The 14,848-nt window shown below is 32.6% G+C and overlaps 2 protein-coding genes across 2 annotated transcripts in view; one reads left to right on the plus strand and one right to left on the minus strand.

Annotated features, from left to right (window-relative positions):
- Nucleotides 1–839: 839 nt before the first annotated feature.
- LOC127709742 (matrix-remodeling-associated protein 7-like) lies at nt 840–11,760 on the minus strand. Its single transcript, XM_052215416.1, has 2 exons — nt 11,480–11,760; nt 840–1,199 (listed from the first exon to the last, which is right to left on the minus strand). The coding sequence occupies exons 1-2, from the start codon at nt 11,691–11,693 to the stop codon at nt 952–954; spliced, it is 462 nt and encodes a 153-aa protein (XP_052071376.1). The 5' UTR covers nt 11,694–11,760; the 3' UTR covers nt 840–951.
- A 47-nt stretch (nt 11,761–11,807) lies between these two features.
- Nucleotides 11,808–14,848, plus strand: part of LOC127709731 (cytosolic Fe-S cluster assembly factor NUBP2 homolog) — a 68,764-nt gene continuing 65,723 nt past the window's right edge. The window contains exon 1 of the mRNA XM_052215401.1: nt 11,808–11,866. Within this exon, the coding sequence (XP_052071361.1) occupies nt 11,851–11,866 (16 nt within the window). The 5' untranslated portion in view covers nt 11,808–11,850. The remainder of the gene's footprint in view (nt 11,867–14,848) is intronic.

The raw sequence follows: 14,848 nt of genomic DNA on the forward strand, positions 1-14,848 counted from the left end.
CAAGATTTAAGCCAAAAACTGCATTTTACCCCTATGTTGTATTTTTAGCCATGGCGGCCATGTTTGTTGATTGACCAGAATAAAAACACAAACTTTATACAAGGTACCATAAGGATCATTCACTCTTAAGTTTAGTTGAAATTTGTTCAGTTGTTTCAGAGGTAAATATCTTAGAAAAAATATATGGTGGCGACGGCAGATGTCAAGTGATGGCAATAGCTCACATAGCCCTCAGGCCTGTTTATAGCTTTTATTTTCCGATTCATATTCTGTATGGATTAAAGTAAGATTATCTTATTCCACCTGCAAAGTAAAATGTAGAAAACTATAATTAAACTATAAAATATATCATATCTTGTTCTCTTGTATAAGAAATAAAATATGTTGGTGGGATATTCACTTTTCATTTGATTTAACCATGCAAAAGATACAAATATAATATATGTAACACACATGCACAGGCAATACCCTTTCCAAGAAATCCTTTGTAAAATCCTGAATTTGACCCTAAAATTTAAATTGTATATAAAGTGTTTCCCTTCTGTACTGGTCTCCTTGCAATAAAGAGCAATGGTTAGAAGCAGATATTCTTATTCAAGTTCCTGAAATATTGTACAAATTTGTTAACTTCATATTAATATGAGGTCCCTTTCTCATTAAATATATATATATATTTATTATCAATCTTGATTGAAAACTTAAAAATACTTGTACTTAAAACTAAAAAACATTGCATGTTATGTCTTTACTGCAAGAAACCTGAGTACTACTCACTTAAATTTAGGGAAAACTTTTGGAAAAATTTGTTATACTTATTTCAAAATCTTAATTCCATCATCAAAAGTTTTTCTTTTATTGCTGGTCTACTAAAATAAGTCTGCCAATAAGATCAACATAAAAAAAAATTTCATTAAATAAAACTCAATTATTTTTTAAAGCTATACATGTAACTCATGCATACAATTTCATCTGGTTCTGTATGTCTTCTACACTGTTGACTCCAAATTTGTCATTTTGCTCCTGCATAAGTCTAAATATTTCTTCCAACTGTTTTCGTTGCATTTCTTTTTCTTCAGCTATTTGTTCTGCTGTCATTGTTTCTCCAATCTTTTTCTCAGCCACTCTAAATTTAGCTTTCTTTACTTCACTCTGTATATGTTCACAATATTGCATAGGATCAACTTCTGGTGCATCTCCACCTAAAATGTATCAAACAAATACAGTGTATATATATATATCACATATAAATATATCATTTAGTTACATCTGCTTTATACGCAAATAAAAGTCCCTTGAAAGACATTTCAGATTCTTCCAGAGCATCCTAGTTTAGCCCCTGTTTTTGGTTGCTGAGCGATGCCATCTGAAATGATTTTCTTACAGATTGTGTTACAGATAAAATGATTTAATTTCTAAAAACAAGATGATATATCAAAATTTCTAGTCTCTATTTTTTGTCATGATGTCTGTATTTCTTTGACTTTAATATGGTTTTGATTGTTTCCATGGTATCTTCTTCCTTTTTTAGCTTGTTTAAACTCATTTGAAAGTTTATGTACCAAATTATAACTAAAATGTATGACAATCATTGCAAAATGTTCAAAATTGACAAATGAGGATCGTTTGAAAAAATAAAGAAAAAGTACCCCATTTATATGGACAAAAAGTAAAATAACAAAAATACCGAACTCCAATGAAAATTCAAAACCGAAAGTCCCTTATCAAATGGCAAAATTAAAAGCTCAAACATATCAAACAAAGGGAAAACAACTGTCATATTCCTGAGTAGGTACAGCCAATTCCTTATGCTGAGGCGGATTTAGGGGGGGCCCCTTTTTTGGGAAAAATTTGGTTGATTATATCATGAATATAGGGAATCACTGAAGCATGACTGGAGCGGGCCCCCTCTTAGGCAGTCAGTGGGCCCCCACTTATGAAAATTTCTGGATCCGCCACTGTTATGTATAAAATGCTAGATTAAACCTGGATTAAAAATGGTGGACAAAGCGGCATTAAAATAAAAACAAAAATAAAATATTATTTTTTTTCTTCAAATATTTATAAAAGTGGAATAAAAGTTCAAACTCGTCTTTCAATTACTTCTTTTTTACTTGTAAGCATGTCAATATATGATATTTATCCCTTGAGAATTATCAAGGATTAACAAAACCACTAAGTTTAACAGTGTGTTATTCTCAGCATAGAACAAACCTTGACATATTTTCAACTCACATATTAGAACAAGAAAGGATATATATAAGAACAAGTTTTCAAAACTATACTGATCATGCACTTTCATCCCATGAATAAACTATTATTTAGAAGAAAACAAGTTGAATATATTTTACTCACATCTATGCAAGGTGAAAACACTTGGTTATCTTAACAGAAAATAGTATTTTTCAGACTTATTATGCCGTTATCATTCCAATTTAACCAAAAAACGGCATCAGTGGGTAATTTAAGACAAAGAGAAACCAACCTATACTTAATTTGATTTGATCACACTGAAAATAAATAGGGAATGTGTCCATGGGACACAGATGATGCCCACGCTTGCATATAACGTTATAAAGGGACATAACTCAAGAACAGTAAAAGTGATGCTACCCAAATTTGTACTTGATCTGAGTTTTGTGGTAATAAGCATTGTGTATAAGTTTCATAACATTTAGTTGAGGCAAACTTAAGTTAGAGAACGGAAACGAAAAATTCAGCATTTTTTTCATTTGAAAAGGGTATAACTCTAAACAGTAAAAGTGACGCCACCAAAATTCAAACTTGATCTGTGTTTTGTGGTAATAAGCAATGTGTATACGTTTCATAACATTTGGTTGAGGCAAACTAAAGTTAGTTAACAGAAACCTATTTTGGGACGTACAGACATACGGACGGACAGATGGACAAGGGTAAAACTTAATGCCCCCTCCGCTATGGTGAGGCATAAAAATTGTATGCTTATATAAAGCATTTTCTGAATTATTCTTCATCAGGTAAGCTAAAGATCACACAATTTAGAAGATAATACCATCCATGTAGAATGCTGAATAAAATTGAGAATGGAAATGGGGAATGTGTCAAAGAGACAACAACCCGACCATAGAACAGACAACAGCAGAAGGTCACCAACAGGTCTTCAATGCAGCGAGAAATTCCCGCACCCGGAGGCGTCCTTCAGCTGGCCCCTAAACAAATATATATACTAGTTCAGTGATAATGAACGCCATACTAAACTCCAAATTGTACACAAGAAACTAAAATTAAAAATAATACAAGACTGACAAAGGCTAGAGGCTCCTGACTTGGGGCAGGCGCAAAAATGCGGCGGGGTTAAACATGTTTATGAGATCTCAACCCTCCCCCTATACTTCTAGCCAATGTAGAAAAGTAAACGCATAACAATACACACATTAAAATTCAGTTCAAGAGAAGTCCGAGTCTGATGTCAGAAGATGTAACCAAAGAAAATAAACAAAATGACAATAATACATATATAACAACAGACTACTAGCAGTTAACTGACATGCCAGCTCCAGACTTCAATTAAACTGATTGAAAGATTATGTCTTCATCATATGAATATCAGGCACAATCCTTCCCGTTAGGGGTTTAGTATCATACCATCATAACATATATGAGAAGAACATAACCCGTGTCATGCCAACAACTGGTTTTTGAATAAATGTGTTTAGTGCCGATGCAAAGACCCTATAAGTGAATCAATATTAACGCCAAAATATGCAATCTTTAATGACCTGACAACAGTATCGTAACTATATCCCTTCTTAATAAGTCTATTTAAAGGTTTTGTTAGCTTCAGAGGTGAATACTGACATTTTTGTGCTTTATAAAGAATATTTCCATAATAAAATGCTCCGCAGGGCGCAGCTTGATACGACCACAGAGGTCGAACCCTGAACAGTTGGGGCAAGTATGGACACAACATTCAAGCTTGATACAGCTCTGAATTTGGATTGTGATTAAATATTTGACACAGCATAGGTTTCTGACACAGAATGAATGTGGTCTAAGAACTTAAAAATTTTAAATTGAACATTCACCTATTATGGTCCAATATCCAAAATCTAAATACATGGTTAGATTCAGCATATCAAAGAACCCCAAGAATTCAATTTTTGATGAAATCAAACAAAGTTTAATTTTGGACCCTTTTGACCTCAATGTGGACAAAGTTGATAACGGGGCCCAAAAATCAAAAATCTAAATACATGGTTAAATTCAGCATATCAAAGAACCCCATATATTAAATTTTTGTTGAAATCAAACAAAGTTTAATTTTGGATCCCGATTTGGACCAACTTGAAAACTGGGCCCATAATCAAAAATCTAAATACATGTTTAGATTCAGCATATCAAAGAACCCTAAAAATTCAATTTTTGTTAAAATCAAACTTAGTTTAGTTTTGGACCCTTTGGACCTTAATGTAGACCAATTTGAAAACGGAACCAAAAATTAAGAATCTAAATACACGGTTAGATTCGGCATATCAAAGAACCCCAATAATTCAATTTTTGATGAAATCAAACAAAGTTAAATTTTGGACCCTTTGGACCTCAATGTGGACCAATTTAAAAACGGGGCCCAAAATCCAAAAACTTAATACACGGTTAGATTCAGCATATTAAAGAACCCCAAGAATTCAAGAATAAAACCCCATTGAAATTGATCAAGAAATAAGCAACTTATACGAAGTATCTTCTTTTGCACAATACTGTGCAATTGAATATTTCTTGCTATTGCGCAATACTGTACAATTGACAATTTCTTGCTATTGCGCAATATTGTGCTATTGGATATTTCTTGCTATTGCGCAATAGAAGATTTCTTGCTATTGCGCAATACTGTGCAATTGAAGATTTCTTACTATTGTGCAATACTGTGCAATTGAAAATTTCTTGCTATTGCACAATACTTATTATATAATAATTTACACATCCTGTTTGGTGTGTATCTCCTACCATATCATTATTATTTGCTTTTAAATATTAATCAGAAATAACCAACTTAAAATGGAAAATTTTAAAAGAAAAAAAAAAAGAAAAAAGAAAAAAAAAGTAAAAAAAAATCCCCCCCCCCAAATTTTTTGAACCCCCTTATGATTCATCACCCCCAAACTCAATCCCAGCCTTCCCTTTGTGGTATGGTACCTTGCAGTACAATTTCAGAGAGATCCATACACTTGAACACAAGTTATTGTCTGGAAACTAGAAAAATGCTTATTTTTGGCCCCTTTTTGGCCCCCAATTCCTAAACGTTTCGGGCAATTACCCCCAAACTCAATTCCAGCTTTCCCTTTGTGATATGGAACCTTGTAGTACAATTTCAGAAATATCCAAACACTTACACACAAGTTATTGTCATGAAACTACAAAAATGCTTGTTTTTTGCCCCTTTTTTGGCCCCTAATTCCTAAAATTTTGAGGCAATTACCCCCAAAATCAATTACAGCCTTTCCTTTGTGATATGGAACCTTGTGGTACAATGTCAGAGAGATCCATACACTTACACACAAGTTATTGTCTGGAAGTTACAAAAATGCTTATTTTTGGCCCCTTTTTGGCCCCTAATTCCTTAACTGTTGGTACCATAACCCCCAAAATCAATCCCAACCTTCCTTTTGTGGTATTGAACCTTATGGTAATATTTCATGGAGATCCATTCACTTAAACTAAAGTTAGAGTGCGAAAACCAATGTGTCTTCGGACGACGCCAGACGACAACGACGACGCCAACGTCATTCCAATATACGACCAAAAAATTTTTAATTTTTGCGGTCGTATAAAAAATTGGATGTGAAATACCTGAACGTATAAGAAGTCTGCATGTTGAGCTATATTTACGAATGATGTCCTTATACCGATGATAAAATTTAGTAAATGTTTTGACTAGTTTGTGATATCGAAAACCCTGGTGTAATAATTTTTCAGTAATACATAAATTTCTCTCGTTAAAATCTAAAACATTGTTAAATACACGAGCGAATCGTACAAGTTGAGATATATACCGTAAGATGGTGACAAGGGAACGTCACCATCTAAAAATGGATAATTAACGATAGGAAATGAAAAATCATCTCTTTTATCATATATTTTAGTATTAAGCTTTTCGTTAATGATATAGATATCAAGATCGAGGAAAGGGCAGTGGTCATTGTTAGTATTAGCTTTATTTAAAGTAAGTTCAACAGGATAAATTTCTTTAGTATACATACTGAAGTTGTCATTATTGAGAGTCAAAATATCATCCAAATATCTAAAAGTATTATTAAATTTGTGTATAAGATGTTGTTTCGATGGGTCTTTGCTGATTTTTGTCATAAATTGTAACTCATAGCAATACAAAAAAAGGTCCGCAATAAGTGGTGCACAGTTAGTCCCCATTGGAATTCCGATAACCTGATGATATACGGAATCTCCAAAGCGAACAAAAATGTTATCTAGTAAAAATTCAAGGGCATATATAGTATCAAAGCATGTCCAATTGACATAGTTTTTTTGTTTATTGCTACTAAAAAATGACCTAAAAGAGTTTGAACATATATATTCACATTCTGACTTTTTAAATGCCCATTTAATTAGGTGTGTGAATTTTTTCTTAATGAGAATGTGAGGCAATGTGGTATATAGGGTAGAAAAATCAAAACTTTGAACAGACTCAAAATCACCAATATATGCATGCAATTTATCAAGTACTTCCAATGAGTTCTTGACACTCCAAAAGTAATTAATTCCACTATTTTCGAAGGCCTTATTTGAACAATTTATTATCAGGTTTTTGATTGTACCAAGTGTACTGGTAAGAAGAATAGACAGTTTAGTAGTGGAACAATGGCTTGAAGACGAAATGAATCTATATTTGTAAGGTGTTTTGTGTAGCTTCGGAAGCCAATACATAGTTGGGACTTTCATTGTATTTGGTTCTGCTTGTAAAGCGGTAGCTAAAAGTTTATGTTTGTTACAGATGTCGTTTTCTGAAAATGGAGTCAGTTCATGCAGTTGGAATGTTGGTGAATTGGTGATTTCTTTTTTCAGAACCTCAATGTAAAATTTACGTCAAACAATAATAATATTATTAGCAGCTTTATCGGCCGGGACAAAAACAAATTCCTTGGCTAGTTCTTATAGTTTATGTTTGATATGAGAAATAGGTTTATTGTGGTTATTGTTAAGAGTAAAATGTTCTTTAAAATGTTGAATACGTATATCAACTATGTTCATTACTGATTTAAGTGTATAAACCGAAAATACTAAAAACCAAAATGATCTTCAAACTTGACTGAATTATGTAACCTGTACAGACATGACAGAACCAGGGTTCTCACTTATGTCTTTAGTTTTCTATGTTGTGTCATCTATACTATTATTTGTCTGTTTGTCTTTTTATTTTTGGCCATGGCGTTGTCAGTTTGTTTTCGATCTATGAGTTTGACTGTCCCTATGGTATCTTTCGTCCCTCTTTTATGTATATAATTCATTATTTCAGTTTCAATGATAAAATAGAGCAGTGAAATGACATCAAATTTAGATTATTTTTCTACTTTTGCTATAAAATGATGATACAAATGTATGTGTGCTCAATTTTGAAACTGATGAGTCCAGAGACAGATTTTCATGAGTCCAGAAATTGGTGGACTCGCCTTAGAGAGAACCCTGAGATCTTTAGGAAGTGTTCTCTTATGTGAAAATAGGCAGCATCGTTCATTCCATTACGTTTATATTTAGTTTTCTGTGTAATTATTCAGTCTTCATGATAAACTTTTGAATCTAAAGACCCAAAGCTGAATTTTACGAAAATTTTAGTTAGATTCTATTGGCCTGTAGAGATGATTTTCACAAGCCTAGGCTGGTGGGCCTGTGGTTGAGGGTGAAAACTGATTATTTTTCCGGTTTTGGTGTTGACAAAGGGGCATTAGCTAGAGATGGGTTACGCATGAACTAAGATGTTCAGCTATTAAAAGAAAAGAATGTCAACATTGAAAGTGAAACAAGGGCAAATCATTTGGCTGACTGATTCGATCTACAAAAACTCATTCTTATACAGGTAAAAACGATTATTAACATATATGTTTAAACCTGTAATATGAAATCAAACAGACCTAGAAAAATCCAATTGCACGAGTTCGCTATCTATTCATATCTATGTTTATGTAAAAAATATATCAGGTTATATGACCATCGGCAGTCTTCAGAGGTCACCTCAATGGTTAATTAGATGGCGTCTAGACTAAAATACACACGAAATGCTGATACAGACCATACAATTAAACCTATTTTAATGTATGGCAGTGAAATATGGGGAATGTTTTCAACCACTTCAGTTGCATGAAAGAAGAACAATTACATTTTAGAAAAGGTTTATTCAAAAGACATATCTGAAAAATCACACACAAAATTCATGAAACATATTCTTGGGGTAAACAGAAAAGCAAGTAATTTTGCTGTTATGTCTGAATTAGGAAGATTTCCTATATATTTTTCAATTTTATTGGCAATGCTAAAATATGCTCATAGGTTAGAGAACACAAAGGATGGTTTATTATATGATGCATGTAATAAAAAGTTACATATAAATAAATTGCTTCGCCAAGCGCAGCTGGATACGACTGCAGAGGTCCAACCCTGAACAGTTGGGGCAAAAATGGACACAATATTCGCGCTTGATACAGGTCTGAATTTGGATTGTAATTCAATATCTGACACATAATAGGTTTCTGACACAGAATAACTGTAGTCAAAGAACTTAGAATTGGTTATATGATTTGAATTTATAATCAATTCTTTGCTTTTGTGCAATACACTATGCTGTTGCGAAATGACCCCCACCCCCTTTTTTTTTGCTTTTGTGCAATACACTTTGCTGTTGCGAAATGACCCCCACCCCCTTTTTTTTTGCTTTTGTGCAATACACTATGCTGTTGCGAATTGACCTCCCCCACCCCCAAAAAAAAAAATTAACCCCTCCTTTTTTTGGCTTTGGTTTAACACCTTATAATTGAGATGAGTATATTCATATTTACATATGATTATCAACATTTGATTATTGTGTCAATTATCTAAATCATTGTAATAAATTACTTTGCTCTTCATGGGCCCTTTAATTGGAATAAAATATCTTATCTTATTATCGAGTCTGTGCATCGTAAATTGTGTTTATTTTATACTTTTTATAATTTGGATATATACGTTTTAGTATGTTTTAAATCAAATATGAGAATTTGACTCAAATAGGAGAACTAGAATTTGACAGCTATATATATAATGCCCCTTTATGTTAAAAAATTTACAAAGCCAAAGGTAGTTCAAGATAGGTTAGAAATATGTTTCTCTAGTTAGTAGTAGAAAACTAAGTGAAGGGTTGGATGCTTTTCCAGTATTGCTTTTTAGTGGTTTTTTATTTTATATATGTTTAAATTTTGATAATTTACTGATCTAAAACAAACTAGTTTATATATAATTAACCTCAACACATATTCATTAGTATCTGTATCTTTTGTGTTTAATTTTACCCCTTTTCTGTTTATTAGTCTTCCATTATTACGATATAAATACAATGGCGGATTCAGGGGGATAGATGGTGTACCCTTTTAATGAAAAATATATCTTTTTTTTAGCATTAAATCATCCAAAATTTGTTTGCCTAGCTCCTCTCAGCAGTATAACTTCTCTTTTTGGTAATTACACCCCTGAAAAAAAATAATCATGCATCCACCTGTAATGTATAAAAAAAACAATGCAAATCCAACAAATTTAAATGCTCAACAGACATCTCCTGCATTAACACATAAATAATTAAATATACCCTCAAAAATTGAAATACATTCAGAAAGCTCAAGCTTTTCAACATTTTCTTGGGGTGCATGCCCAAAACCCCTGGCAAGAGATGCAATTCTGGTGCGCTTATAGATCTGCTGTACCAATAATTATAGCAGTGCTATGCCTCTGTTGCTCTTTTAAGTGATTTGTACTTGTTGTGTTTTTGGGATAAATCTATGAGACAAATGGACAAAAGGTGCTGAATTTATTGACAACCCATCCAGATCCTCTATGAACATACCTGCCAACTGTCACGATTTAGGCGTGTACTACACGATTTTGACCCCTTGTCACGATTGCACGATCGTGATCATGAAAAAAGCTCTAAAACACGATTTTGTGAAAATCTACACGAAAAAAAATGATTGTTCCCGATTTTGAACTGTTCCCAAGGGAAGACAATCGTGATCAGCCAATCAAAGTCTGTGTTTCTCATGATCAAATTAATAAGCCAATCAAAATCGTTCTCTTTCATGATTATTTGGACATGCTAAATTTTGAACTTGTTTGGATTCCTCGTATCAGAATTGTAAAGTCGTAAATATGGCAGGTGAATTTCATCTGCAAGAAGGTTCTTACACAGCTTAAGAAGAAAAGCATGGCTGATTGACAAAATTCAATGATGCAGTACTACCATAAACATAATAAATAGTAGCTTATTGACATTACCCTTACTGTAACATATCATACGTACACTAAAGTGTTGTCATTCTTATAATTAACAGATTGGGAACCACTCCCCAAATGAGGGATATCCCTTAAATGATGGACAGTCCCCCAGACAGGGGGTCATTTTGCTGTTGTATAAAAGAAAAAAGAAAAACTTAGGTTTTTTAACTTAAAAGGGGAAAAACTCATTATATTTAGAACAACTTTTCTAAAAGAGGGATCCACTTATTTTTAAAAATGAAGAAGATATAAGTCCATGAGTATTATAAAATTCTTGTACATGTTTTGACCATATAATACCAGATAGATGTATAGTTCTTCGGGAAAAGTTTCATCAAATAATATAAATATGTGCCCTTTTGTACTAAGAATTGGTTTTTACAAAAAAATATTTTTTTATCACTTGAAATGTACCCCTTATAAAAGAGATAGTCATTACATTGAGGGATTACCCCTCATTTGAGGGGTTGTTCCTAACCTGATTTGATTACCAAATAATCAAAAGTACAATGTACTATGCTTTGTTTTTCACAAGGACCAAATAAATGTCCTTCTTTGTGCATAATTTCAAACTGGGAAAAGTCAACAATCGTTTAATATTCTTACACATTCACAAGAAAATATATCCTGGTACATGTATGTTTATTTTTTCTACCGATATACTTACTAGAATCATGCAAATAAAAAGAAGAAAAAGGCTTATAAGCTCATCATCAGTATACCTTATAAATAAAGAAGATATGGCACTTTTTCTAGAGCACAAAACAGCACGTGCAAAAAACGCTGCAAAGAATTGTTGTCACGCACTAAAACCCCCATGGGGATTTTCAAAAGTTGGCAGGTATGTATGAAGGACCGCTCTACACAACAGTGACCCTGTGCGGGTCTGTGCCCGTGGAGAGCCACACAACTGCTTGCTCATTTTAGACAATGCCTATTTTTTTGCATTATGATTACTTAACTGATTAAATTGTACCTTCAAAAATAATTTTGTCATTTTCATCTCCCTCACTTTCATCGCGGTCGAGATTATGAGTTGCATTTATAGTCTTTTCTGAGGAGACTGGAGATGGTGCTCCTTTTCTCCAAATTTTCAAAATATTTCTTAATGTATAAATAGTTGATGCAAATAGAAGAACTACAGTTGCAGTTACAGCTATTGAGTACAAGCTACTGTCAAAGGCCTCCATATTCAAACTAATTTTATCAGAAGATGTGGAGTTTCTGTCTAGCGTCTATATTTTTTTATACAGCTGCGTTACGGAGACGCTTTAATTTTTGTATCATTTCAATGATAAGTTTGGAAAGGTTCCGCAATACATCAAACATTTAGATGACTATATTTCAATGGCTAGTCTAAATGGTAGGAGAGCCAAGATGAGATTAATCATGTTTATTTAGAAAATATTCTCTATACCCCTGAAATCTAATTTAACAAACACATTTAAGGCATAAATAGTAATCATTGCATTATCAATATTTTAGATCCAGCTAACAGTTCAGATACGAATCGGTTATTCACAAAAAAATTATGAAGCCTTGATTATTAGTATTACTTGAAAACATTACTAGACTAGTCATTAGGATACAATAAACAAGTCCTGTAAGTTTCCAATTTCCTTCTTACGAATGACCTGCCCTGTTTGACATGGGATCATTTAGAGAAGAACGTGTCATACAATATTGTGACTTGTGATGTGAAGATATTTATTTTGGGATTTATTTTGATATATTTCTGCGACACTATCATGACTATTTGGTAGATCATTAAATTTACTAACTACTTTTTAAGGCAATGGTTTCAATTACCCACAAAAAGTAACAATTAGAAATTATTATTGTTACTTCCAAGACTAATTGCTGAAAAGAATTCCCAGACATGGACCCGATTTCATAATGAAATTCTGTATTCTGTAGGTGTTGCTGTTGACAATGGATTGTCTCTCTTGTAAATATTAAAGTCTCGCTTGTACAATTTTCATTCTGGTAAACAACTCACTTGTACTTTAATTATAATTATAGGTGGCAACTGTATTAAAATATTTAGAAACAAAAAAGGAAAAAACATAATTTAACATTTAGAAAAAAAATTTAAAAAAATTTCTTAATCAAATTGGTGCGACTCGCGGATAAAATCACACAACAGCCGCATTAGTGTTTCTCTAGAGACGGAAGAGTTTTTTTTCTATTGACAATAAAAGTTCTAAATCAATATATATGTGATGATCCCGTGTTAAAAAAATATCTCGTGTATAAGTTTCTGTCTAGCCTCTTCATAATTTTCACAAAATAGTAAATAATGTTCCACGGTTTCTAATTGACCACATTCACACTTGAATGAAATTGCAGGTAACATAATAATAATATCAGTCTTTATTGTTACTGGCAAAATATATTCAGAAAGGCATCTTCTAAAAAATTGATTTGCAAACAATCTGTGTTATTAAAACAATTAAAGGATTAAATTATAGATGTATTGACCAATATGATGTTCACTTTTGCCATAGGGGGGCGAATAAAGTAACACACTATCCTTAATTAAGTATCGTATATACAGTGATATATGAATGAGCAATATGTCCATATTGCATGTATTGTGGTTGTTGAAAATTTTATATCTTTTCAAGATTTTAATGATGAACTTAAAACGGTTCCAAGATGCAAATTTTGTGCAGTTGCAGTATAGAAGTTTTTGTAAAAAACAAGATATCTCTGAAGAAGGATAATTAGCAGAATGGAACTAATTAGTGTGCAGTATAGACATGCAAATTTATATGGATCTACAGTTTTCAACAGGTGTCTGAAGTGGTATTACCGGATATATGTTGGCTTCAAAATGATACCTAAGGTCACATACTGGATGTGCTATCAAAATAAAACTAAATGTGTATAAATGTCCTTTCAATTTATTATTGCTAATTTCAATAAATAATTTTCTATTCATATAAGTTGGTTCAAAATGTAAAACAATGTATACGGGGCAGACAGAACAGAGTATCCCTAAGCTACACACAAAAAAGACTTTGATTAATTAAAATTTTGCAGTTAACAATTAAAAACAATATTATTGTTACATTTTTACATTCAATTTCTGTATGAAATCATGTCCCTGTTCAGAAATACATTTCGGTGATTAGTCTCAGAAGTAACAATAATTATTTCGTATTGTTACTTTTTGCAGGTAATTGCAGCCAGTGCCTTTTTTTAAAATTTATTACATTAGCACAATTTCAAACTCTACAAAATGAATATATCTTAGTAGGCCATTTCCAAATGATTTGTAAATTATCACACATGGGATCGTACTGGTATGAGAACTGATTTAAATAAGGCATATATAATGTATTATTAAAATCTTTGGCAACCAGGCAGGGACATTTAACTAGGCATAATCATGTGATATCTCGCTGCCCTCATCCATGTCATCATATGACTTTGTTGAAAATGTCAAAAGTATGTTCACTAAAATCTTTATTTTCTAAATTCATGTAATAATATTTTTTTATTGTAACCTTGCTGCTACTCAATAAAATTATGAACCAAATGAATTAAATATTCTCGATAAAGAATCAGAGCATTATCTTTTTAAACTTGTTATAACCTTTTCAATCTAACCCTTTCTGAAGCGGCAAAATCTGTCCTCCTGAAACTTGAAAGGTCTAAGTTTGTTCTGACACTGTCACAGTTAGATCATGATATTCAAGCCCTCTTCTGCCCCTCCCATTAGAAATTCAAATCTTCCACTTTTCTAGAGTTTTGTCCCCCCCCCCCCCCCAAAAAAAAAAAAACCCAACAACCTCAATGTCCATTTTTATCGAGCCTGCGACTTCTGTCACAGAAAGCTCGACATAGGGATAGTGATCAAGCGGCGGTGTTAACAAACTTCTTAAAAAGCTAAATATTTCAGAAGGTAGACTTGGATCCTTCATACTTTGTATATAGATGCCTTATGTTATGGAGTTTCCATCTGTCATATGTCCATAATAATGTATGCAATAGGTCAACTATATTTGGTGTATGAAAATATTTTACGATGTACATGTCAGTCTGGCAGGTTTTATTTGACCTTGACCTCATTTTTATGGTTCATTGCTCAATGTTAAGTTTTTGTGTTTTGGTCTGTTTTTCTAAAAATATGAGCAATAGCTCAACTATATTTGGTGTATGGAATGATTGTAAGGTGTATGTGTCTGTCTGGCAGTTATCATCTGACCTTGACCTCATTTTCATGGTTCATTGATCAATGTTAAGTTTTCGTGGTTAAGTTTGTTTCTTAGATACTATGATAAGATAAGATAATTTTTATTAACCAATCATGGTGCCCAAAGTTTGAGCTATACAATCA

This window comes from Mytilus californianus, unplaced genomic scaffold (genome assembly GCF_021869535.1).
Source record: "Mytilus californianus isolate M0D057914Y unplaced genomic scaffold, xbMytCali1.0.p SCAF_7, whole genome shotgun sequence".
Lineage (NCBI taxonomy): Eukaryota > Metazoa > Mollusca > Bivalvia > Mytilida > Mytilidae > Mytilus > Mytilus californianus.

What these genes read in the sequence shown, in the direction of transcription:
- LOC127709742 (XM_052215416.1), bottom strand. Translation starts at nt 11,693, where the DNA reads ATGGAGGCCTTTGACAGTAGCTTGTACTCAATAGCTGTAACTGCAACT. An exon ending in TGACAAAATTATTTTTGAAG is followed by an intron (nt 1,200 to 11,479) that starts GTACAATTTAAT and finishes GATACATTTTAG; the next exon opens with GTGGAGATGCACCAGAAGTT.